The sequence below is a fragment of the Falco punctatus genome, assembly GCF_963210335.1.
Source record: "Falco punctatus genome assembly, chromosome: 4".
In the NCBI taxonomy this organism is placed as follows: Eukaryota; Metazoa; Chordata; class Aves; order Falconiformes; family Falconidae; genus Falco; species Falco punctatus.
In genome coordinates, this window is record NC_137583.1 from 112,086,755 (window position 1) to 112,114,334 (window position 27,580).

At 39.8% G+C, this 27,580-nt stretch overlaps 1 protein-coding gene across 1 annotated transcript in view; it reads right to left on the reverse strand.

Moving 5' to 3' along the window:
- DNAH11 (dynein axonemal heavy chain 11) overlaps positions 1 to 27,580 on the reverse strand; it is a gene marked incomplete at its 5' end in the record, with an annotated part of 158,358 nt that overhangs the window by 126,892 nt on the left and 3,886 nt on the right. The window contains 21 exon segments of the mRNA XM_080383229.1: positions 3,994 to 4,037; positions 4,040 to 4,186; positions 4,786 to 4,808; positions 5,121 to 5,287; positions 5,291 to 5,431; positions 6,861 to 6,980; positions 7,996 to 8,212; positions 9,081 to 9,151; positions 9,227 to 9,304; positions 9,308 to 9,316; positions 19,079 to 19,114; positions 19,118 to 19,184; positions 20,842 to 20,975; positions 20,979 to 21,014; positions 21,233 to 21,249; positions 21,611 to 21,627; positions 21,749 to 22,007; positions 22,834 to 22,916; positions 23,329 to 23,399; positions 23,403 to 23,453; positions 26,634 to 26,718. Coding sequence (XP_080239355.1) covers positions 3,994 to 4,037; positions 4,040 to 4,186; positions 4,786 to 4,808; positions 5,121 to 5,287; positions 5,291 to 5,431; positions 6,861 to 6,980; positions 7,996 to 8,212; positions 9,081 to 9,151; positions 9,227 to 9,304; positions 9,308 to 9,316; positions 19,079 to 19,114; positions 19,118 to 19,184; positions 20,842 to 20,975; positions 20,979 to 21,014; positions 21,233 to 21,249; positions 21,611 to 21,627; positions 21,749 to 22,007; positions 22,834 to 22,916; positions 23,329 to 23,399; positions 23,403 to 23,453; positions 26,634 to 26,718 — 1,873 coding nt within the window.

Consider the following 27,580-nt stretch of genomic DNA (forward strand, 5'->3'; position numbering starts at 1 on the left):
CTCTAAAACAGCAACTACAGGTAAAAGCATCAACAACATTTGGCAAAGACAAGCTTCTGCTACATGACAGATCAATGGTTGCAGGGGAAAGCCCCTCGCACAGCAACAGCTCCTGGACCCCATTCTTTTCCGACCCTACACCACCACTCCCTAGAAAGCACACAAAATTATCCAGCTTCTCAAAATTCAACCCAAAAGCCAAGCTTTTAAACAGTTTCATACTTTAGTATCTGATAGGTGTGCATACATACCTTTCTTGCACTATCAAACACACACCTGTATCTACTGAGGACATACAGGTACACCTGGGAGATGTGGGAGAACTGCCCCTCACCCCCTCCTCGCCATACAAATGCTACACACAAAATTATGGAAAGAAAATCCAGTACATACATTTCTATCCTTGCTGATGAAAAACAACTGTTTGAGGGAAACAGAACGGTACAAGGCTGATTTCCCATACAGGTCTGTACAGACTTTTCTGGACTCTGGCTTCTAGCCTTCTACAGCTTTCTAATGTAGAGTCTTCAGTTCTGCAGTGGAATTTTCCAGCTTTCTGAATTTTTATTCAATGATTTTAACTATTCAAGCAAGCTACTGCTATTTAAAAAGCTCAAAATGAAACTACAGAGGTTGTTTTGGTTTGGGATTATCTTGAAACCGGTTAACTTGAGAACAGAGATGTTTTTGCTCCGGGTATTCTAAAACATAGCAACTGTATTTTCAACACCAAAAGGAATATAGAAATCTTCAGTATTTTAAAGTTCTTTTTTCTAAATCAAAAGTCTAACACTTCCAGGATCAACTTAAAAGTATAACATTCAAAACTTATTCTAACTTCCTAATTACTTTTTTATATAAAAAAATTCTTACATTAATATAAACACTAATACCCAACATTTCTTTAGCAACTGCACTTCTTTTTGACATTGTTTCATTTGCTTGAATCTGGAACAGCTGCTTCAAGTAGTTTTGCAGATTCCTGCATCAGTAACATTTCTTTTTCCAGCATCTCAAGCTCTTGATTTGCCTTGAAGAAGAAAAGAGGACTCAAAGTACAGTTACAGGGTGTATTGAGCTTACCTAAACCTGGCAGTGAAATCTATAGAGTCTGGGTATATGATTCAATGTAAACAAAGCTGAGAGCAATTAATGCAAAGAAGTTAAAACCCTGCATTTGCATTGTCTCTGAAAGCACCCAAAAGGCATACAAAGGACTCTATATTTGAACCATAAAAAGAAAAGTTGCATAGAAAACAGTTAAATTATACTTTTGCAATAAATCCCTTAACTTATTAAACCACTTTTCCTTACTTTAAAGTTGTATAAATCTTAACAAAGTCCCATCGTGACATTTTAAAAAGATCCACTAAATAGTCCACTTTAGACTACTGTATTCAAGAGCATATTATGCTGACATTTTTAAAAAAGAACAAGAACAAAGAATATGAGCAAGTACTCTGATTTTTGTTATTTTATCAGTAAGCATACGTAACTTTGGAAGAGAAACAGTAGAAATCCAGATTTGCCAAAAATACAAAAGAAAGCAAAACAAAAACCCACAAACAACCCCCAAAAAACCCCAAGCCACAAACCACAAATATTTTAGTAAGTACACTGAAATATCATTAGATACAGTACTGGAATATTTACAAGTATGTATGTTTTTCTGAGATTCCCTATTACCTTATCAAAACAAGCGTATGCATTTTCTGCACCACACTGAAAGGGAGCTTCCATTTTAAATCTTTCTCCGAATTCCATCTGCTTCCCCGATGAAACACACCTGTCACTATTGTATTCTCATTAAAAAAGCAGATTTAAAAAAAAAAAAAGTCTGATCCCAGAATTCAACACACATCAAGTGAATTTTCTTTTGATAACTGCAACATCAGATGCCTGAAGAGGAGTTACTTGTGCTTTACTGACACAGCTCTCTTCTGTAACAGCATTCCGTTTTTCAGGCAATTCTTAAGTTAACAGAGTAGCATTATCTTGAAAGAAAAAATGTCAGATGCGGCAGAAATGTATCAGCGAAATTTGTGTCTTAAAGAGTGAAGACACCTCAAAACCTGTCTATAAAAAACAAATCCAAGTGGCGGATCTCTTTAACCACAAGCTATACTCTACGTCACAGATTTTACTAGAATTTTTGTCAACTTTAAAATAATTACTTGCATGGATCATTGGTAATCAAACTACTTGAACTTAATGGACTCAGTTATTTTATGTATAATGACATAAAATTTCATTCAAAAATATGCTGAGGATCTTCCACGCAGTCAAACAGGCAGCTCCACCCCTGCTGCTTTAACACATTTCAAATACATAAAGCTGACCTGGAAATAGCTTTCTCATTCTACAAATCTCTAAAAGATCTCTAGTAAAGCCCTTCAGTGAGCCATGTGGAAAAAAAAACAACCAAAAAAACCCCCAACAACATTCCGTCATGATGAAAAAAATACCCTGACAGGTTTTTTGTCTGTGTCAAAAGTACAAGAAAGAGAAGCCCAAGCCCAAGTCGCTTCAGAGCCATTAGAAGACTAGTTTAAGGCCCATGTCAGAAATCCTACATTTATTTTCCCAGTCATCACCTCAGTCTGGTTTGGACAAGATTGACACAGAAATAGAAATCCTGCTGCGGACTGGAAACCTCACTGAAACTGATGAGAAGTTTTCGTTTTGACTGATTAGCTTATCTGATGAAAAACGTTAGTTGAAGCTCTACCCAGTTATATTTAATGCTATTTCCAGTGTAGCACATCTCCCAGACCAGGCCAAATAAAGGTGTCTCGTACGCAAACGCTGATCTCAAAGCCACAGCTTCACAAGCTCTTCTAGGGTCAGCAGGAACCACCGCAGCCGCGGGGCTTTTTAAAACCCAGTTTTGCTAACTTCAGATAACCCCCCCAAATTTCACTTGCCACCCAAAAGAATTATCACTGGGATATGGGTGCAGGCAGAATACTTACAGAAACAAGCAGCTGAGGATGTCTGAAAGACAGCATTACCCGGCAGGCATCAGATCCCAGCTTTTGCACCCACGCTGGGACGGAGCCCCAGCCTACTGCTAACCACGGCAAGGAAGGCAGAGCAGCGTAGGAAGCACGCTTACTGGAGTTTCTGTATGGCTCTGCTTCTGGGAGGAGGCTTATGAATGTGAACGTGGCTTGGTCATTAATTAAAAAAATAAAATAGCAAAAACTCACTACAGACCTCATCAGAACAAAACGTAACAGCTCTTTTGAACTGATTTTCCATCATTTGCGTAAAACAAATCTTTTAAAGGACATAAGCTACCTGGGTTTATTGCTGGCAGTTGAGAAGGAACAAGGAGAATGGAATTATTTTACATCGCTGAGATCAAATACTGCTATTTTAGGACTATATACACATGTGTAAACATGAAATATTTCTTTTGATACGGTACCCCTAATGGAGCTTAAACGTTGCCTGGCATCTTACGTCCAAATTAGGTTTCCTTAGGTTTCTAACAGTGCAACCATCTCTTTTAAAGGTTCAAAGAGTTCATCGGCAGTTGTCTGCCTCGCCTGCACAGCGAAGAGGTGCCCCATGATTTCTACCAGCACACAATAACCTCCCTTGGTCACCTCTCCTTTGAGCGCAGCATCTGTCACTTTTATACATTCTTGTAAGTCAGTTAGACTACCAAAGAGAGAGAGGTAGGATGACAAATAATCCTTTCTGTAGCGAATAAGAATGTTATTTATAAGAGAAAACAAATACAGTTTTACTACATTATTTTAAGACGCTCTGGGCCTGATTTTCAGAGGTGGCAAGTGCTACTACTGAGAATTATCCCAACAGGATAAGCAAGTAAAAGATCTGGAAAACAAAACACCACTAAGAAAATAAAGATTTAAAAAGCTGCAAACCCAGCTCATTGAATTATTACATGTAAAAACACCCCAAGCTTACATTTGTATCTTTAGTGCATGTAAACATGCACACACACCCTCCATTTTATCAAACAATGACAAATTGCAGGCAATACTCCTTAAACACCCAGCTCCATTCTTAATGTTTAGCAATCTCATTTTGAAAGGCTTCATATCTGGTTTAAACCAACTATCAAAAACATTTGAGCCTTCAAAGCTGCTTTTCTGAACATACATGTTTTCATAGATGTCAACCTGGAACAGGAGAGAAATACATGCATCTACTCCTCAAATTTCACACATACACACACACACTAAATAGCCAGTTACTAGGACTAGTTGCTTTCTTGCCTGCTCTTTAAACAGTTCCATAGTGGGAGGCTGTTGAGAAACTTCACCAGTAAGGGGCATCTTTGTGGATGCTAAACCATGACCATAGGAAGGAATTCCTTCATAAAGTCAGACCAGCCCTCCAGCCAGAGATGCACAGGGCTAGCAAGTGATCTTCTGTACTCCAGGGCGACGTCGGTAACATTTGCCGCACTCTCCATAATCTCCTGTTTGATCTGTCAGAAATCAGACGTGTTGTCCGTATCATTCTAGGCATCAAACCAGAAGTTTTCTTATTTCAGTAGGTGAGACAGTAATATCAATTGCTTAAATTTATATGCAGATGAAAGACCGGAATTCCATCCCTTTTCCCCAGAGATCTATTAACAATAAAAACTACAATTCACGCAGCTCTTCTAATTTCAGGTTTAACATTTCCTTATATGAACACAAAACCAAACTGTATACACACCCTTTGCAAGTTACTCAACTCCGAACAACAACTTTCATGGCCAATATATAATTCTGCCCAGCAGTTCAGTGGAGAATCCCTTACTCGTCCAAGAGGTCAAGTTTCCACTACGTGCAGAATTACAGAGTTCAACACGCCACCCGAGGTGGAAGCTTACAGCGCAGGAACCGAGAGATGAATATTCAGCTCATTTCAATGAGCTCTGTGGAAAACGGACAACTTCATTCTGCTGCTCACGGGTGCAGAAGTGGGTGGAAGCACGTCTAACTCCCGTTAGAAGTTAACGGGACTGTGCCTCTATAAACCGCATAACTGAGAGAACAGGTGAGGCTCAGGATTTGAAGACTGATGCTATTAAATGAGTTTGCAACTAAAAATAAACTTCTTGCATGGTAGGATTAATTGGATTCATTGTTTACAGACACACCTGGTACTGTTCTGATCCCAGGTGTGCTGCTGTCTTTTTCACCTGGGCAGGCATTTGGAAAACATCACCCAGGTGTTCATCTACTAGGTTATAAAAGCCATCACCAGCCTCTTTATCCAGAGAAGGTTCAAATTCAATCTCTGGACTATTAAGGTTCATTTATGCTTGGAAAAGTGGAGCTGGCTTCCAACTATCTTCTATGTTCTCCAAAAAGAAGTCTAAAGAATGCATTATGGTGTTAAATAAAACATCGACCGTAATGTCATCAACATATTCTATATAAATCTTCCGAGGCAGAGAAATCTTATTTGAAGAGCTTTAAATCTCCCTAAACAAGCAAATAAAGAAAAAAACAATTGAAAAGTACAATAATATAGGGTTGTGTTAATGTGTATCTTCATTCAATACACCTCCTTGTTTCAGTATTACTTTATATAATTGATGTACATCATAAACCAATGCTCTCTAATATTTCTTGTATCAGGTGTGCTCCTGGACCGTACCTTGGTCAGTGTAGGAGACTCCTGAAACTCCTTCGAATCGCATTTACACTACCTAAACTCAGTGCAAAGGTGAAGGCAGCCCTGCACTGACAAGACTACAGGTTGGCATAAAACTATCATACAATACAGCATCACATTTTGTAAGACACTTCTGCATGTTTGTTCTGCATTGCAGTACCAACCCTTGTTATATTTAATTAAACATTAAAGAGACCTTTATTCTGATCTTTTTAAATAAATATAAATAGCATAAATAAAGGCAGTAATACAAATAAAATTAGAACTGAAACTGACCTAAAAGGTACTCCAGAGAGTAACACTATGATTAATATTGATAACAGACACAGAAATTTGCTGCAGTAGCCACAGAAGCAGGTTCCTCAAAAAATTAGCAAAACTGGGGCAAAAAGACAAAAAAACCCCCCTGCTTCTGCATTCACACCTTATTCAAGTTCTTTGTCACTGTATGGCATATCACTTGTAGTCATGTAATGCAGCAGTTCAAAATTAAGGATATCATAATTTGATTTAGCATTCATAAACAAACTGTAAAGTTATCTGTTGCATATTTTTAATTATATGTATATATAAAAGGATGGAATATTCACATTTCAAATTAAAATTATTTCACAATATATCTAATGCAAGAAAGTGTTTCTGCACAATTTCTCCAGCTGCAGAAATTTACCTATGGGGATCACAGGAACAACACAGCTCAGAGTTACAAAAATGAGACAGCAGCGCTATCATGACTGCAGCTTGCCATTCTTTCCCCATCTACCAATTTTCAAAAGCACTAACGTTGCTTTCAAATGCTGCCCAAAAGTATTCTCCCTTCTTGCTATTTGTCTTCAAACATCAGTCTTCAAGAACTTTTATGCGGTTTGTGCAATAACGCAAATAATTGAACAAAACCACAAATGACTAAGCATTAATAGTCAAATATTTAACACACATATCACCACATCAAATACAGCTCACTTGGCTGTGGCCTCAACAAGATGATGGAGCTGGTAGCTATCTTCTTGCAGCATTTTCTGTATCTTAGCAAGTCTTTCTCCTTCATCATCCAGCTATAACAGAACTTCTTTCTTACCTTTCCTGAAAAAGAGGGCATGTTCCATCCGAGCGCTCGTAATTCCCCGGATTGACTAACATTTTCCTTTTGGTTGCTGAACACTCTGCTCCAAATCACACACTGACATTTTCACTTGTTTGAAGTGGTCTCAGGGGGCTGTCGCCTGCCACACGCACGTTTCCTCTGCTTCTCTTAGCTGGTCATCGATAGTTCTCAGCTGCTTTTCAACCAGAGAATATTCTACCTGTAGAGCAGCCCGCATTAGCCTGCTCTACAGCTGAGTGACGAGTTCCAGGCTTCTGATACATTGTTCACGAGAAAGACACACAAAGGATGAAATCCCTGCAATGTCCCACACATGATGTGTTTACTGGGCAGAACAGCTATTTGAGGGAGGTCTATACGCTGTGAAAGGGAAAGCATGCGGACCTTCGGTCTCTCAGGACAGAAGAGGCTGCTGGACAGAAGGTAAGCTACAGGAGGGCAACTGGACCCACAGCCTGGAAGCTCCAGACTGGCAGTGCCCCCAGGGATCTCGTGCTCAGCTGCAGCCAGCACGGCAAGCTGAAGGGTAAAACGTGGGCAGGATTCTGTTAGACAAAGATGCAGTATTTCCTTTCAGCAACAGGACACTTAGAGCCATGCACATGCTCACACATACGCACACAAGTTGCAAGGGACCGGAGGAAGAAAAAAGAAAAAAAAAAAAGAAACCACACTTTGCTAACATATCCCACCACCACGAACATTTGCAGAATTGTTCCTTTTGTCACGTACAGCTACAGCAGAATCTGCAATGCTGGGTCGGCTCAACAACTAGACACGTTTCACCTCTCTCCAAAAAGCCACTAGTTACAAGAAGGAAAGAAACAGTTTATCTTACATTTATCCTTGCAGAAGCCTCAACGCAATGACTTTTTGTTTACTTTGTATTTAAATCTCAGACACGAAGGCATTAGAATACCTTTTTGATGACTGGAGTATAAGAAAGCATACAGGAGACATCTTTAAATTAGTATTCAACAATCTAAGGGTAGGGATCTAAGGGCTTTTTTTGAAGTTTGGTAACTTAACCGCTGCATTTTACAGGGAAAGAGCTAATTGTCATTATTATATTCCTCCGTGCGTCTCCGGGGAAACCATTTACTACTGTAATAAACTTCTCTACCATTTAAAGTAAGAACAAAGACAACAAGATAAGCAAGATTTAAGATTTACTCATACCCTAGAATATTACTGTCATCTTATGAATATGAAGTCAAAGAGAAACATCAGATACAGATTTAGTTACAATTATACATACATACCTTAGGATCAAAACTCACACTCAGAAGGTTATTTTTGGGATTACGCTTCATTAGAGGTTGGTCTAAATTAAACTGACAGACTTTGTCCACCTGCACTTTCCATTCACAGCAGGTCCGATCTACATATTGGTCATGGAATTTCAACACGTCTACATATTTCTGAGAAATAAAAGGAGCTTCTGGACTTTCTAAGACTCTGCAAGTTAAAAACCACACCTAAGCAGTTTTCTCCTGTTGATTATAGCAATTCACAAACAAATTCTGGCGAAAAATTGTAGCTTACCACATCAGTCATTTTTAGATGAAGGTCTGTGGATGCTGGCCATTTTTAAGCTATCCATTGATTTACCAAATTGAACTAGAGGGAAAAGATGCATAAAAGAAGTGAGAACACTGGGAGCAATTAAAATTCCGGGAAAACAGGAGCATATGTGTGTGTGTCCCCCCTTGCACATTACTAGCTATGTCAGTGGTCCACAGTTGGAATTGTTATTACTCAATAATTTAATTCAGGTATGCCTAAGACACCTACTGTAGCTTTCCGTCCTTTATGCTGCCACCTAAAACACATTTTCTGAAGGATTAGGAAAGGAAAGAGAGATGTGGCACAATTTTTAAATAACTTGGATGTCCAGGTCCTCCATAAGTATCTCTGAAAGTGCTGTCACCATAGACCACCACCACTGTTTATGTGGGATATGTTAGTGTTGATCGGAAGCAGAGAAACTCCTGGGTTTGCTAGTCACTGACTCACCCAAACAACCATCAAGCAAACCTCTTACAGTTATTAGAAAGCAATTCCGAGAGTCCTGCTGAGTGCATTTCAATGCAGAAACAGGAAATTTCCAGACTATACCATAAAATTTGAACTGTACACATGCAAAACACGGATTCTTATATTTACTTTGAGTAAGAGACCACATTATGCAGATCACACTTGCTCAGTGATTAGCAACCCCTTATTTAAAGGCTCTTAGCTTTCCACTAAAGCACTGACTGTGTGAACGCTCACAGGCGAGCCAGGCGAGAAGTAGGACCAAAATGCCTGTATTCATTCCTTCCACTCTCCAGACCATTTAAGGCTTCCTGAAGTAACTGGCATAGTTTTGTTAATTATTTCATTCCCTTCTTCCACCTGCTTATTAAAACAGAAATTAAGCCATTATGAACCAACAAGAAAATAATCTTTTACTTTTGCATTGTGCAATACCTTTTTAATGTGTTCATCATGTGTATGTCTTAAATTATCCAGTTCTTCATCAAACATTTCCAATAAAATATTGTAATTTCAGCTAAATATCTGCATGACAACAGGGTTTTTTTGAAAGCTTCCAAAGATCATTAGAATTTTAAAAAGGAATTTTTTTTTTAAAAAAAGGGGGGGAAACAAACAGCAAAGTAAGAGTAGGTTACTTTCTGTAATACTCTCAACTTGAAACCTCATCAAAAATGCTTCTGAAGTAGAAGTATTGGAACTGTACCAAGCTATAATGTATGTATACAAGGTACGTGCCATGTGCTGATAGACCACAGATTTCCAAATATGTCCTTAAATTGTACTAAACAGATGAATTCTAGAATGCTGAAGAGTAACAGGTTACCTTAGATCCTAGATAGTATGGAACTAGGATTTCTAGATCCAGGCACATACCCCACACTCTAAACCTAAATTTCTAAATCCCGTCCTGCATTTTTCTAACCTGTGTGTTTTCTCCCCTTTTCCAGCTATATCCTCTGCCATAAGTCACTAGCCCCTTCCTGCAGCGCCTCACACAATTTCAAACTCTTAATTGTAAGTAAATGTTTTCTGGGTGAAAAAGAATGCCTACTGCTGTAAAAAAATTACCAAACAAGGGGCAAGTAGGCAACTTCTGTGAGGATGTCACCTTCCGTTCTCATTGCTATGTCTAAAGACAAGTTATCTGCCTTTTGAAAGAGTAGATTTAATACTGTATTATCTGAACTCAGCGAGAAAATAAGTTTGTAAAGGAACAGGGTAAACACCAGCATTAAATGCAAGAAACTCACTTAACAGCTAGCAATGCCAAAAGTGACAACCTATGGATAATTAATTTACTCAGGCTTTGTAGTTCAGTATTAATCATTACTGCCTCACACCTACTACAACCAATTTGCAATCCTTTTACACGGTTTGAGTGCAATGTATACAATGTCATAGAAAGGTATGTGTAAAAGGCACTTCAGGAGTAATTAGTCCATCTTCCTGCCCCACGAAGAGGTCTGCTATACCTATGCCATTTCCAAGAGATGTATTTCTAGCCCTCCCTGAAAGATTTTTCAGTATCGAAGAGCCTGTCACCACCCCTAGCAAGCTATTTCGGTAATTCATTACGCTTGGCATAAAGTGGTTTTCCCAGTCATCAGGCTTGAACCTTCTGCACTTTAAGTTAATTCTGTTCTGGATGTAGAGAACAGACTATTTCCTTCCTGTATGTAGAAATATTTAACGTACTTTAATGCCTGTTCTCTGTCTTTTCTTCTTCAGCCTCAATGACCATCAACAGATCCTCTTTCCCCAAGTGTAACACTTGTACCTGGGCACAATACTCCATTGGAGGCCTCATCAAGGGTAATTAAAATGTGAGATTTCACCTTGTGCCTTTCAGGACAACCACCCATTTGAACATCTTCTATACTTAACTCTTTCTTAATAACGTGACATCACCTATTCAGGTTCTATTTATGACAGCTCCTAAATTGTATTTTAAAGAACTGTTTCTAATTAGTTGTTCCCTGCCTTTCTAAATTTTTAACTATTTTAAATTTTATTTTTAAACTATTTATTATATTTATTTATAATATAAAATATTCATAATATTTATTGTATCATTTTATATTGTATATAATTAAATTAAGCAAATAATTTAAATTTAATTTAATTAAAAATTAATTATTCCTGCTTAAGAATAATACATACTACTGCAGAAACATGTTCCAGCTACCCAGGTTAACTATGTGCTACGCTGGATGGAGAGCCTGGACACATCTGCCATCCACGGCATTCTCCATGCCTCGTGCGGTGAAGTGCAAATGCCAAATGGTAGTGAGCGGGGAATCCATTTGAATTACATTTTAGACCTGGCCATAGCTATGGGCTAACTTCTGGAAAGAATCTGTATTCAGATCCTCATGAAAACAAGAATAGATTCCAAGACCTGTTTGATTCTGCAGCTGAAATATGTTAGTCAGTGCTCCGAGGCATTCAATTCACAAATAGCTTACCTAGAGATATAAAGGATATTTTAAGCAATGTACAAAATTCTAATAATAAATGAAGAACAGTTTCATGTGTATGGGTACTGACATCAACATGGATTCTAAACCCAAACGACCATGAAATCCTAACAAAGAACTGAGGCAAGATGCCTGTCAGGATCCAGAGCTTTGGCTTTACATTCAGTATAATCATCTTCAAACTCCTGTAATGTTACAAAAAAAAAAAAAAAAAAAAAAAAAAAAAAGGTAAGTCTTCCCAATGGGAAGAAAAGCTGATGGGCAGCATATAGCTGCGCTCAACTTATGTCTCACCTCTGTCACTGAACAAACTTCTGAGATTTTTCAGTACTATTTTAACTGATGAGCACCGATCAATGCTATCTAACAGTGATGCTTTCAGGTTTTTTACAGAAACTGAGTTCACTGAAGCATCTGCTTAGCAATACAGATCATTTTTAAATAACAGTTTAAGTTCTACATGCGTGTGTACCAGTGCAAGACCAATACACATGTGACACCTCTGTTTGGGAAGCTTGATAAAGAGGGATAACCAACTATGCCAGGTAACATTACTCCTTACTTTTACGCTGTTTCATCCTGTTAACCCTCCTGCTAAACAAAGAACTTCTCAACAAGTTTTTACAAGCCCAAATTATCTCTACATATTATCATTAAGTAGGATATTACAAGCATCAAACTTCACCTACTCAAATACTTGAAGTCAACTCACTAAGTAAACAACGTCTTTTGACTCTCACTGTTACGTTTAATTAGATTATCTTAAGAATCTGCAGCTGCCACGTGCATTAGGCAACAGAACAACAGTCGTTTTCAATAGCACAGCTGTACTTTCTTAATACTGAAGGTAATTAACCGCATTCATAGATGAGGACTTTTGGAAAAATAATACCGGAGCAGAAAGTACAGGTGCATATTAATGCAAGTTCACACAGGCTCTAAAGGGAGAGCTCCAGCACCTCCTGCTTTGTCCTGTTAGCAACACAAATGCTCACACACACACATAAAACTACATTTGCTCCTTTGTTAGATATGTTAAACATTCATCATCTCTGAGAAAATATTTTTTTCTTTACAACTTGGCGGCACCTCTCTTCTGTTGCAAGCCACTTGAAAAATAAATAAATAAAAGTACCAATAGTCAAGGTGAACACTTAAATAAAACCCAGCACCTTTAGGAAGGCATATCGAATTAACTTGTTTATTTAAGACATGTCTCCCCTCATCTAACTTGGGGTTTGTTTGTTTGGGGTTGTTTTTTTTAAGCACACTGCACAAACCCACAGATACCCACAGCACCTAACAGGGCAAACTACATGCACGTCTCCATAGCAAATAAAGAAATTCAGATTCAGTTCTGTGACTGGGTGTGATATGTGTTTAAAAACATATATACTTAACACATCAAGAATCCATTTAAGACGATCAGTCTGAGAAGCCCACATTCCTGCCCTGAAAGCTAAGCATCCTCCAGTCCTCTTTGATGTCAGACCCCCCATCCATGCCACAATCCAGACTACTGCTCTGTTCTGGATTTCAGGCAATTCCAGCCACATGTCAATCAAACACAGACTACACATTACCTACCCAGAAGCACGTACAATTTGTTCTAGCAAATATGTGGACGCTATCCAGATATCATACTTAGAAGAGCATGGACCTTGAAGCTTCTGACACACAAATCAGCTATAAGATGACAGCTGTTTTTTGATAAAGCTCCTGATTAGTATTGTCAAACCCAAAGGTAAATAGTTTCTGAAGAACCTGGGATAAAAAAAAAGAAAAAAAAAGTATTCTAGTGATGACAGCAAAAACAGCACAGTGTAACTGGTGCTTGGTATTCCACTTGTACTTCTGTCAACACCAAGCCTGCATACATAAGGAAGAGTGGCTCAGACTTGAAAACTAATACTCATTGATGATGCTTCACTTAGCAAGAAGCTGGAAAGTCAACAAACTTACAAGACAGAATGACCATTCAGAAGCATGCTGTAACTATCGCTTTTTGTCCCAAGTCAGTCAAATCACTACAGAAGGACTCTGCTTCAAAAATGGAACAGCTCAAACCATCTTCCTTATCTACCTCTGGCCAAATATGATAATTGCTGTCCTTTACCGAGAGGCTTAAAACTCTTATTCAAGTGTTTCACCAACATTTACACACCAAGCATGTAGGGAATCCTCCACAGAGGTAAAGGCAAAAGCAGGCAAAACACATACAGATCTGAGAAGGGGTGTCTTGAAACCACAGCTCCTGCAGAAAAGGATGTTTCAGAGCATCCTGTTGCCTCAATGATGGGGGGGGGGGGGGGCAGGGAAAGAAAAGGAAAAAAAAAAAACCAGCAGTAGGTTTCTGCTGCCACTTATTTCTTTCTGCGGCAGCATTGTAGCTTTGTGTAACAGGAATTTAGTGTGAATCGTAAGGGATTTTATCAGGAGCGATGAAGTTTAGAAGCACAGTATACAGAGTCCTGACCTTAAGACATGGGAAGCTTTGCAATGGATTTTAAAGCAGTACCAGGAATTTACCCCACAGACATTAAGAACTCTGCAAGGCTTCTGCATGAATTAAAACTGCTATTCATTTAGTTCAAATCCAGTTTACAACTGGGTTTTTAACCACCTAGATTAAGCCACATATTTGCAAGAAAAATCAGTGTGCACACATAGAGAATTTATTTCCTACCACATCTAACAGAACAGTATATTTCTATATTCTACTAATGGTTACATTGTTATTAATATATATTATTTTAATAGTAACAACTTCTAAGATTTCGGTCATTCGGACATTTCGGTCATTCGGACATTCGGACATTGCTATACCAACATTTTAAAATCCTTCTCTATCTTTCAAGTAGAATCAACTGATTTATTATTTACATCAGAACTGTATATAAATTACATCCCAACACTCATGAAAAAAAGCTCACAGAGCTGACTCTCAGGTCTGTACATTGTATGTCAATACTTAACTTTCTTTTTTTTTTTTAATTTTGGGCAAAGTTGGTGGCGAATTTTGTTTCACTTTATGTAAATTGTTTATTTTATTCACTCTAGTTTATTTTATTCACTCAAATTCTTTGGTGAGAGCCATCTGAATGCTTCTCCACATGCAGCACTTCTAAGTAATTCAGTCATAAGGATCATAAGGAAAGCATCCAGAAATACAGAAATATTTTCTTAAGAGAATGAAGTGGTAGACACTGAACCCAGCTGTGCCTGAAGCCTGTCCCATGCCTAGTTTCATTTAGCACTATAAAATTCCCAGTTTCACAACCTCCAAGTTCACAGATACTTTTAAATAAATGAGGAAATCGCAGCACAAATGCCTATGGGCAGGGTGCAATATTACCATGTTACTGTAGTCTGAAGGCTCAGGCCCTTTCTGAAAACTTCACAGCTTTCCAGAAACTCTTCATTCATTCTGCAGACCTGCTTGCTTAAAATTTTCCCCTTGATTCCACCAAACTCCAGCTTTTTCAGCTTTTGAAATTCCAACATGTTAATGAAAATTTCTTAGATCAAATGAATAAAAATTAATTAATAGTATGCCTCTACAAAACCCAGGAATGAACCTAATGTTTGAGATGTTTTTTGCCTCATTTGACCGTCTCTCTTCTAGTCTGGCAGAACATGAAGTTAGAACCTGTGCCATCTTAAATAACTGATATGAAAAAAAGTGGCGAAGCAACAGGTAATTCCAGCAAGGCTTTATCCTGGTTGAGTCACTTACAGGATTAAAATACAAGTGGAAACGATTGTCCCATAGAACACACAAATCGAGCTTCATTTTGATTTTATCAGATTAAGTTAAGAAAAGGCCAAGATAAAAAAGAGCAAGCCCTACGAAACATGTACTTTTGTGCATAAACACGATTCATTATCATAACACAAAACGCTGCTATGAAAATTAAGCACAAATCTTTCTCAGAGGAGTAAAATTGAACCTACTTTAACCTCCTCTGCAACATGTGCCAAATGAATGTGGTCTCTGATTTCACTTAAAGTAATTGTTTTATGCCCCAAAGGGATGAAAATAAGTGGTTTAATGTGTGTTTAGAAATATACAACACCCGTTCTTTTAGGAGCAAAGCAGTGGTGGGTTCCCCAGCAGGCTCCTGGCGGACTGCAGACCCTTGGCTCAGTCCCACGATCTACAAGGGCTTTGCTCAGCTGCCCCTCACCCCAAAGGGGCCTGCTTGCGCGAGGCAGGGCTCTCGGTGGGCCCACCTCAACCGAGACGGTCAGCAGGAGCTCGCTCATGCGCCATAGCTGTACGCGGTGCCTCTGATGGGCACGGGCAGCCGCGCCTGCAGGACTGAGGCACGGGGTGCTGCTCCCAAGCACCGACAGCAGCCGCCAGCCTGACACCCCCACCTGCCTGCCCACGGACAGCCAAAAGGCATGCACCCCAAACCCTTCCAGAGATGGCTCTGGGAGGCACCATCAGGCTCTGTAAGACTGGATCGCTCTACGCTCTGGTAGTATTTTAAAGGGGTGGTTTGGAGCAGCACACTAGCTACATCACTGCAGAACTAAGTACATCGTTTTCCCACTGAGATCCCAAGAGTGAATCCCCCACCTCTCAGAAGGGCATCCTAATCTGCAGCCAGTCCAGACTCCTACTGCAACTGCTTCCAGGCTCAGGAGCCATAAAAAAAAGGCCCTAGGAACAGGAACAAGAAGCTACGACTGTTCCCATCTGACTCAATTACCCAGTGTAGAAAAATATTCCACAACCCTTTCCTGACCTCAGGTTTTCATCTTCCCTTGCTTGTTGGCACAGATTTAAAAGGCGAGGTGAAGAGCATTCTGGCTCACCCAAGGACTAGCTTAAAACACCGAATTTTTTCTAGCTATGAACAGATGACTCCTCCTCAGTTCTTAGAGAAAAACGGAGGCAGGTGCCATGCTCAGGAGAAAGTCCTTGCTGTGGGCTGCACACGAAGAGTAGCACTTTACTCAAGCAACTTTAAAAACGCTGGAGAGGGCTGGACTTAGCGTTTTTCTTGCTGCTGATACTAGTCTACTCCTTGCACACCACGCAATATTTGCACCCTATTCAACACTCCTAACTCTTCTTATGCACTGTAATTTCACACGCTGGATAGTAGAAACCTGAGTCTTGCTGCCTGTATAGCCGAGAACAGCCCGTATCCCTCAGATGCTGCGTTTATCCAGCAACACAAACGACAAGTAATACCTCAGTCTTCACTACGTGGTTGAGCAACACACCGAATCTGGAAACCCACATCTCCTGACCTGAAATTCCGTGGTTTAAATTCCTTGCCACAGATGAAGTAACTCTTCAGTTTATTTCTGTGACCAAAGAATGAATCCTTAAAGCTTTTTTAACGTCATTTTAGCTATTTCTGCGTGCTCCAATGCTACTCCAGTTACTCCTTTGAAAAGATTTTCTGCTGCAAGACACAGACTAGAATGTAAATAAATGCACAGCAGAAGAAAAAAATTCTAAGTAACTTTTTAAAATGCAGTCGTGACATCAGTCATATTCCTACTTTATATATGAACACCAAAAATAATATATATTATCTTTTAAAATTATTATCTCTAACTATTCTAGTTTGTCAGTTATCTCATAATACTTCTGAGATGATTCCAAAATACATTCAACCTGTTCAACAAATCTTTCCAGCTAGACTGTCCTTATGTACCTTCTTTTGTGCAGTGAATGTTTCAGGAAACAACAAAGTAAAGGGACTTCCCCCCCACCCCCCAATAAAAGTCATATTTGAAATTTATTCCCCTGTTTGCCGTAACACCTCCGTAGCCTTTGGGTACTAATTCTCACGTAGCATATGTTGTGCCAGCACGTTCACAAGTGGCAACACAAGTCCCCCTAGCTCTTTTCATTTAGTAAATTAGTGGAAGAGGGCTTCCCCCAAACCCAGAATAAAACCTAGATCACATGTGTACCTAATTCTGGACAGACACATGAATAACATGAAAGAGACAACCAGGATCCACGGATAACACTGCATGTAGTGAGATGGGGTGGGGGCAGCAGTGATGAGGACAGGACTATAGGTTGGTTTTTTTGCTGTTCTTGCTTCATCAGTTTATCCAAAACTGGTATAACTTAAATTTATTGCAGATTCACATCAGACACACGATGTTAATGTCTTTAATTAACCTAATGCAAGTAGGGTTGGCAGGGGAGGGGTGGGTGGGTGGAAATAAAGAAATTTTCCTGGTCATAGTTTTCATTTTATTTGCCACTTCCATGCCCCCCCCCCCCCCCCCAGATTCTTTTAGCTTCTCACTGCCACCCCTCCTAAGTACTTCTTGCCCTCTCTTCCTCCACACCTTACAAACTAAGCATTTTATATGGCTCCATCCAAACCTTTTGGCATCGCTTCAAAACCTGCTGGTTTGGGCTGAGACCAGAATGCACAGGCTCTGTCATTCATCAGTAGTTGCCTAAGGGACGGCACTAATTTGCCAGGCATTCAGATCATTTTCAATGAAAATTTTATGTTAGCCTGCTATTAATGTCCAGGTCAAACATAGAAGGAAGGAGATGGTGCAAAGTCGAAGAAGCGCCAAATGGGGCCTTGCCATATATAACAGACGTTTGAGAAAGTAAAACTAAACAGAGACCTGATAGCATAGTGCTGGGACACGGGAAACAATGATTTCTTCAGATCAGCTTCCCTTCCAAAGCAAATCTAAGCACTTCTAAGCACAAATACAGGGAAACCTAAGCACAGATCTAAGCATCCAGTTCCCATCCTGCCAGAGAGGATTCCTCCAGCGCACAGATGTTCACAGCATTTTCCCCCCCTGAAAAAAACAAACAAACAACCCATATGAAAAAGTGAAGTGCCCTACACCCACTCACCACTTCAACACTGCTGTAAGCCTGTAACAGAGGAAGCGGGTTCACTCCCGCCGGTGCTCTCAGGGGACTTGTGTCCAGCGACAAGCCCTGCCGAGCCTCCTCCGACTTGGCCAGCGTGACCCATCAGCTGTTTCTTGCAGAAGGGAACGGGGTCTCTGCGCTCGCTGCCGGCTCAGGTGGCCCTGGTGACAGGTGACACCTGTCCCCTCCAGCAGGGCTCCTAGGGCAGGAGCGTGATGACCATGTAGAAAGTCCAACAAGCTGGCTTCGAAGGGAATTCTCCTGTTTCTTGACCAACAGGACTGCCTCTAGAACAGTGAATCCTACAGAACAGCTTTGCTTGCCAACATTTACGTTGTCACACTCCCCCAAAAACAGTGGGTTTCGGCAGAAGCATGGGGAAAGCTTACTGGTGACAGAGAATGCATCAAGGCGGCTCGTTCACAGCTGGTTTGCAAACCCCCTGTTTTCTTCATTTGTGTAGCTCTGACCAGCATTTTGCAATTCACGAAAGGAAATACCTACCAAGAAATGCCAAAAGAAAAGACACAGTAAACTTATACCAACAGGAAGGGGATAAGGAGCAACAAAATGACCTGAAAAGGTTACGTGGCTTCCGAAGAATATTTCTCCTTCACTAGACGAGAAATGTGTTTCATCCCTAAACACAGTATTTATACTATACTGTATAAACTATACTGATTTATACAGCTAAAATTCCAATTTAATAATCTAATACTGGTCGAAAGTATCGGTAATATAATTATGGTGATTATTAGACAACTAACAGACTAAATCCATGTCTTTGTTATTGATGTACTGTATATCAAGTAACATTTACTTATCAGGTACTTACATGGTTTGCTGCCCTTACCTGTGAAGCTACCTGGTCAATAAGCAGATTGCAAAACTCCTGCAGCAGAACACCTACACCATTCACACAGGTGTGCTGCAGAACTCGGAGTGGCTCCACATCAGTTAGAGGGTGTGAAATAAAGATAGGATTAAATTATGGATCTTAGGGAATTCCATCTCCCGTACGAGCTGACTGTATTTTTCCAGTGGTCTCAGGTACAGATCAGTATCTTAGGCTTCTACAAGTGCTGTAAAAATATAAAAGTGAAAAATACTACATCGTAAGAGATGGTAATTTCCAAACTAACCTCAATGAGGAATGCAGTTATCCGTTATGTATTTAAAAGAGAAAGGTATGTAGGTTTTAGTGGCATGTTACAGCCAAAGATTGCTCGTGAAACTGCACAGAGGCTCATCAAACAGCTCTGATGGTTCCCATTCCACTTCTGCTCGTTAACCTTCCCATGACCAGTCTGCTGTTGCTCTCACCGCTGCCAACCAGACCGAGAGGAAGCAGGAACCACTGCAGCTGCCTAGGTCATGGGAATTTGAAATTTTACCTTGGAATGGAAGTCTGAAGCCTACAATCGTTTGGAAGAGAGTGCACGTTGGACAGGCCAGGACCGATCACAGGAGGTCGAACGATGCTCAGTTAATACCCGTGACTAGTCCGGCACCAAGAGGCCAGAGCATCTCGACGTTCTGGAAGGGGCTGTGTGCTCCGCTGCACCTCCCAATGCTGTGCTCAGCAGCTTGGCGTTTTTCGTCAAAGAGCAAGAGGACTCCACGTTTGCTTCAAGCTGGATGTTTAACAAACTCCGACAACTTATTTCTTTTCACAGACTGCAGAAGCTTGTGCTGTTTTGCCCTTCAGCAGAAGGGACAACAGGCAGGCTCTGGGCTGGCACGGGATGACCTGGGAAGGATTCCGACACATACAAGCAGTTTGGTCTCTGCTCAACACAGATGAAGTCTGCTCTTTCACTGCTCAAAACTTTTATTAAAATCAAAGTTGTAGAGCAATGCTAGCCTCTGCAGTTGGCAAGATCCTGCTGAATAATGTCTTTCCCTTGCCTAGTAGGTACTTCACACATCTCTGGCCTCAAAAGTTCAAAAGAGACCTGAAAATTTGTGTACTTTCACTGCAGTTTACTTACTAAAGAGAGGCACCTGATGAACTACAGCATTTCAGTCCTTTCTTCTAGTCATACGTCAACAGAAAAAAATTAAATATATTTTAGTTCACTAATACAAAACTATCACCTCCATCAAGAAACAAAAATGTTAACACTGGAATTAAAAAAAAATAAATAAAATGTCCGTGTGTGAGTATTTTAAGGTTTTATCTCAAAACTTTACAGTGATCTTTAATCATAAGTAAAATAGGCAAGACAATACTTGTGAGTGTAAGCTGTTTGCAGAGCTAGTATCTCCTAAAACTGAATAACATTATAGAAGAAGTTGGCAATTTATTATATTCCATTAAAGTTTAATTTAATACACAAAGTAGTATATTGGCTAAGTATTTCTTTATTGCTAACTGCCTTATTTAATTTCTTTTAGTAGTAGAATTTATGTATCTACAGATTTACTGCAGCTAAAGAATCAAAAACTGTGCTGAAAAAATGCATGTATTAATTGATTTTACTACTGCTGTATCTCTCACCTATTTTTATGACAGGAAAAGTATCCACATAAAGTTTACCAAAAAAAACAACCAAAAAAAACCCCCAAAAACAAACTACAAAGAGTGAACCAGCTGAGCACACAAAGGAGCTTGATTTAATATGTGTATGCTCTTGCAGCCCTGATATATCTCACCATCATGACTCACACTGTTATGTCAAGACAAATTATAGATTATTCTGTAACATACACATATAAGCACAGACAAAATATATACCTCATTCAGTCTACCCTTACCATCTTCTACTTCCTTGAAAATGTCCTGAGAAGCAGGATAATAGCTGCTTTCTTTGGCTTTTCAGATCTTAATCATTTTCTGAACAACAGGACTCCGAAGCTATAATTTAACAGAGGAGAAAGAAAGATCACGGTCACCTGTCAAAAGAGTAGAAGGGAGAACTCGAGCAACTTACAATTACACTCAGAGAATTAATGAATAAATATGTCTTGAGTCTACCAGCAGATAAAGGCTTATCCATGCCAGCTGAAATCCACGAAAAGGCCCCAGAAGCTTTCAGTGGGGAATAAACTGGGCTCTTCGTAACGTCCACTTACCTGACATCGCAGCGTCACTAATAACAAGCACAGAAGAAATAAAGGATTAAACTCAGACCCCAGTAACATGTATTTGGAAGGTAAATCCCCTTGCATATCTTTTCCAATTAAAAAGAGCTGTTTCGTTTACAAGAAGCGATGATTATTATCATTAAACAGCATCAGTTTCATAGCCAAATTTGGAAATAATTTCCCAAACAAGTTTGTTCACAACCTCATTTTCTCCACAGTTTCAGAAATGTCAAGGGAAGAAATTCAGAAGAAATGGACAAGAACAACAGAATTCCTTACAGTTACGTAGCCTTCATCACTGACTTTTTACTGTCCTCTAATGTTTAACTCTGTTTTTCTTTGGAAATTCACACTACGTCTGATTACTTTGGGAAACCACTGAGCTATCTGCAAAAATAAAACAACAACAAAAAAAATTGCATCTCATTTTTCAGAGTACATGAGGAAAGGCAAACCAAAAGAAAATTCTCCTTGATGTTTACAATAATACACAAAATCACTTACTTATTTTTATATAAAAGATTGTCTTTTCTTGCTTTCCAGAAGTTCAGCTCGATTTGGGGGACTGGACGAAGGCCACAGAGAAGAGGTTCAGCCGAATCCCTGTTCGCCGTGTCATGAATCTGATGTGACCACCAAATAACCATTGATCCGATGGCATGTAGTACTGCCCTGGAACCAGGATCTTGTCTGCAAAATATGAAAAAAAGCCCCTGAATTTCAAAGCAAGTCCTGTCCTGTGATAGTACAGAGCCCTTCTCCCCTCACTCCCCTTTACACTGAAGGATGGACAACAACGAAGTTTCGAATTTAGTTCTGACCAGAGGGAAATGGTAAGAAAAAACCCTGAGGACAGAGATAAAAGGCTGTTTATGAAGACACAGATCACACTTCCAGATGTATTTACTAATCAAAACCATGGCCAAACACCCTCTCAGAAATCACTGGCAGCAGATTCTTTCAATGGTTCCTTGCAATTATTCCAGAGGTAAAAAATCTGCATTTTACTGCTTAATTTTCTAATAAGTAAGTTACATGGTGATTTGGTGTTTGAATGAATGCTGGTAGTTAACATAAATATTAAATAGATTTTTTAAAATATATTTTTATTCCACTTTGACAGCATGTACAAAAAGAGGAACTAACAATACCCAGCAAAGCATTTTAATAAAATATTAATGGCACATTAAAACTTACATTCTCCCTTTCACACTCTATTTTTTCCCCTGCAGTCCTTTCATTTAGGCTAATTCATCTGTTCTGCCTCAATTTTAGCTCCATACTTACTCTCCTGCCTGGCACAGCTGCTTCACTGCCAGGACACCAGCAAGGAGCTGACTCTGACCAGAGCCTTCAAAAATCATTTGTTATTGCCAGGATTATAAATCTTCGCTTCACTGGCAACCGATTACCGATTATCTCTGTACACAGTCAGTCCTAAACTGAAATCAAGCCTTTGGTTTACGTAAACCGCGAGTTCTCTGGGACAGAGCTCGTATTATTACTGTTTCTACATCCCAGTGTAGAAACACTACATCCCAGTGACTAGTGCCATGCTCCTTTTTGATGCCATCCTTGGGGATTAGTACCAATCTCATCGAAAACACTAAGATACCTTTTATGATAAGAGTTCAGTTCACACGCAAGTCTCCAGGTAACAGAGAAGTGCCATCTATTGGAAACGTATTTAAAGGGTAATTCAACAGAATAACCCTATTTTGCACTCTGGAAGCAAAACTTCACGTGATTCCAAATTCTGGTGACTCTACAGACAGCTTAAGTCCTGGCTCTGAAATTAATAAGCCCAAAATATAAATTCCTGGAAATTCACGTTTTCATAGGACAGAGCAATTACAGTGTTTAAAATATATTAATCACACAGAAAATACTTTTTCATGCTTAGGAAAAAGAGGAGTAATACACATACTATGTTTGGAACACTAAGAATTTAATTACTATCTCATTAATGGAATTTACTACTGCCAGTTTACATTTGAGACTAAACCCCACCAAAAGCAGCATGGGGGTTTGGGCTCTTTTTCCCCCTCCTGTGTTGCATAGGTCACATGCTAGTCTTTCCTTACTTATTTTCAGCATATATTTGATGCAAGTCAGTCTTTGCTGCAGCTGTGGGAATGGGAAGGTGAGTTCTTCCTCACATCAGTCCTTTCATGATTTGTGTTTTATTTTTCATGATTTCCACATGATGCTACCTATCTTAGGAAGCACAACCTGGCCAGGACGTATGGTTTTCCTTATTGCTTAGAATAGGCATTAACACCTGGAGGCAAAGTGGGAGATGTAACATTACAAATCAGTAGTTAACAGTAACTTGGCTATTAGGGACACTCTGCAAACTGCTTCTTTAAATCTGAGAACACGCTAACCCAAGCCATACTTCTCAAATTCATGACTATCTGAATCGAAATCAGCTTTATATTTTCTTCTTCTATCAACATAAATCTGTACTTGACTCTCAGCCAAATTGTACTGTAGATGGAAATTAGGTTTTGGGACAGTATTACTTCTCAGCCAGCTGAAAATGGAAACTGAGCAGCTTCAGAAAGGCCGAAGTTTACAACACTTTTGTTACCTCTTTCCTCCTTCCCTCAGAAAATAGAACCAGATGTGCAGTATGGGGAGAGGGGAGCAGGCATGGTTCTACATCCCCTATACCCAGTATTTTCCTCAAAGGAGAAATAAATCCTATCAGCAGCCCAAACCCTCCTTTCTGCTGTTTAATAGCTAGCAATATCTAACGTTTAAAGCCAGTTCACTTGCAGGCTATAAGCTCACATGTAAAATTATATCCTAGAAATATGCACCTGTGACAGATATTCTGTGGAAAGGTATTTTTTTTCTGTGGTGCAAATGCATGACACCGATGACAGATTTCGCTCCAGTATACACATTTACTTTAAATCCTTCATCTTCTTTCACTACATAAAGCTTTCCTAACTTCTCTCCACGCAGTCTCTTAAACCATGTCAGTACAGAGTTCTGCTTGGGAAAGCACGTGGGAACGTGAGGTATGTTACTATTTGTCATGACAAAATTAAGCACCTGCTCAAATCAAAGTACTTTGCTGAATCGGCTCCAAGCCACAGATTAATTAAACTGCACACCAGCATCCCAACTGAGCTTCTCAGAGGAACGTCTTCATCACTGTACAGACTGCAGTCACTTCATGCCCTCATAAGGCTCAAAGTACTTTACTGCCAAACATTAAAATCAACGAATAACCTTTGAGCGACACAATTCAGGGAGAAGGAGCCTTGCTGATGTGCTGCTCTGCCCATGCCGTGCCCCGTTTACTCCTCTGTTCCAGGCCAATTTACAAACAAGAAACTGAGAAGTAACAGAAAGGGAAGCAATAAGGAAAATAGTGATGCAAGTCTGCTCTTGCACAAGTAGTTACAAACCCAAAGTCTGCTTTTAGGGTTCCGTTTTGCTTGTTTTGACAGTGAAGACATGAACAGTACAAGCGCAGCCTCAGCATACCTGTTGCTCTGCAATTATTTCTCAGCTGTGATGTGTGAGCCAGTGGGCAATAACACAAGCTGGAGAAGCTACCACGAGCAGCACGGTGCTTCTGTTTAGCTGGTTTAACCACCAACCCTCTGCCAAGACCTAACTTATTAGGCCCTGATAGAGCAGCAAACGGGTTCTTCAGCAGTTTGAAGCTCACGCTCCATCCCAGCCCTCGCCCCAGCACCCCCAGCTGCCCCCACCGCAGCTCCACTCCCCCCCCCCAAAAAAAAAAAAAAAAAAAAGCGCGCCTCCCTGAGACTGTCACTCAGGCCAGTTCCCATCTCGCCCACCAAGAGGGCATGCCTCGAGCTGCTTATATGCTCCCTAGAGACTTGCAGGGCAGACATTTATTTAATGAGCTCATTTATGGCTTTATGAAGGAAGTTATGCTCCCTTAACATAAGAAATCCCTTAAACTTCCCAAACTTCATAAACCTGATGGGGTTTGGGTTTAGCCCACTATGGAAAAGAGGGGAAAAACTGACCTTTTTGGGGGTTATTTTTTCTGTTGTTGAACACTGAAGTCGGGGTATAAGATGTCACTGAATTTTAGAGACTAGATTTAAATATCAAGGCTATAAATGGAACTCATGTATATACCGAGCAAGCACTAACCTCATGTCAGCATCTCTAAACTTCCATTTCTCATTTAGTCTCTCCTTTGCAAAAGGTTTTAAAATATTTTTATTTTAAAATAAATTTTAAGCACTTTTTGCTGAAGACTACTTCCTTTATAACACAGGTGAGCAACACATGGAGACTGGAAGTTGCGAGATATTGAGCAGGTGCTGCTGGGAAGCACTGGCTTCTCTCTGCAGAACGTGCCAGTTAAGTAAACAGCCACAACAGCGCTACAGATACTGCTGGCGACAATGAAGCCTTCGCCGTTTGTTCCCATAACATCAAACCAGAGGAGAAATAATCCCACTCTCACTTTAGGCAGAAATACCTGAGCCAGCTGAATGCCTGTGTCAGGTTTCACAAAAATCAGCTTCTTTAATAAACAGAGATTTAGCAATGAACTGTGAACTTAGTTGTCAGCTTCCTCTTTTCTTTATGCTGGTCACGGTTTGCTCTCAGTCTTTTTCTCTTCCTTACTAATCTTTGACAAAACCTTGACCTTTCAAAACTGCCCAACAGTGGATTTCAGATGCATTCAGGTTGCTGTGCTTGAAATCCTCCTCCTTTGAAGTTGATGGGAGTTTTGTCATGGGCTTCAATCAGGAAGAGATTTCTGTGGCAGGAGAATTGCCCCCTATTGATAACCGCTGTCTCTCAAGATCAAACCACCGAGATAATGACCAGCCTGAAATCTGAACGCTGCTAACAAAGTACTAAAGGACAGGAAGATGAAAACCATTCTTTTTGTCATTGCCATCCATATTTATACACAGTAAATGGCACACATTTATTCCCTTCCTGAAACATCAGTTTTTCATAGAAATGCAGCAGTAACAACTAAAACTATTATGCGAAACCTGTCTGACTGTCCTGGTCTCGGATTTGGGTTTCCTGAATCCCAGCTACGGACATGAACCACTACATTGGTCTCTTCCTCAATCCAAAATTTGATCCTGGATTGGTAATTACAAAAATTTACTCAGAACTAGAGTATTTCCATTTTAAAAGTATTCTTTTGATGAGCCAACACTTCTCAAAATTTTGGGAAGGAGTCCCGTATAATCAGGATCAGGACCACGGGCATGACTGAGGACCGGGAAAGAACAGTATGACACCTTTACACCCATGACATTGCCTTTTTGAAACAAGCTTAGATCCACCATCGGTTTAAAGCAGAGCTTCAAATACAATTTGACGGGAATTGTTATTGCAAAAGTAGGAGTCTCATCTGAATTACAGTCTCTCTGTACTTTTTCTTTAAGATATTTACATAGACTCTGCTACCCTTCACATCAAAGTATTTCATGTTATTCTCAGAAGTTCTACAAGACAAAAAAAAAAAAACCAAAAACATTTTGTATCCAGCCCCAATTCTGACTCTCTACTACACAGTGTTGTTAATAAAGAGGTTTCTAAGCAACTTTAAGACATGTACATTAAAAGAAATTGCACATATATGAATTTGATTACTTATGCCTTGTTTGTTAAGAAAATCTCATATAAGCACTTGTTTTCATAGCTTAATCCTAATAACTCTTACAAGACAAGTTTTGAAACGTATACAAATCTCTTGCGATTTACATTTCAGAAACCACAATTTTGTGAAAACTGCTGGAAAACTAAATACTTGTTCAGTTTCTTATTACCTTCTTATGAGCTGTAAAACCCTTTAACCATGTCAATAAGTATTTTTACACCATCTAGTCAGCAGAGAGCTGCTTTGAGGTGACGATTCCCCGTGTGCCTAACCACTGGTGTGGTAGCTTCACCACGTCATCGCTCCCAAAGGAGCAGCAGTTAGTCATCGCTGCCCACGAGGGATGTGACTCATCCCTCATCTTTCACAATGACGTCCACCGGACAAGAAGTACAACACTGATCACCACACTGAGGATGGCTCTAGAGACCTGAGCACAGGAAAGAATATGTCTCATGTAAACAATTCAGATGACAGCATTCACATGCCTTATACAAAAAGCAACAAAAAGAAAGCAAGAGCGACGCGCTACACAGAACCAAGCCTCCAGCAACAAGTTGTCTCTGATGATTATATACAGTGAGGCAGCTAATTTTTTTAGAGGCCTTTTTTTTCCTTTCATATGAATTATTTTGCATCAGTTGTCCCCAGTGCCAGTTAAAATCTCATCCTTGTTTTTGCTGTTTTATTACAAGTATTTCGCTATA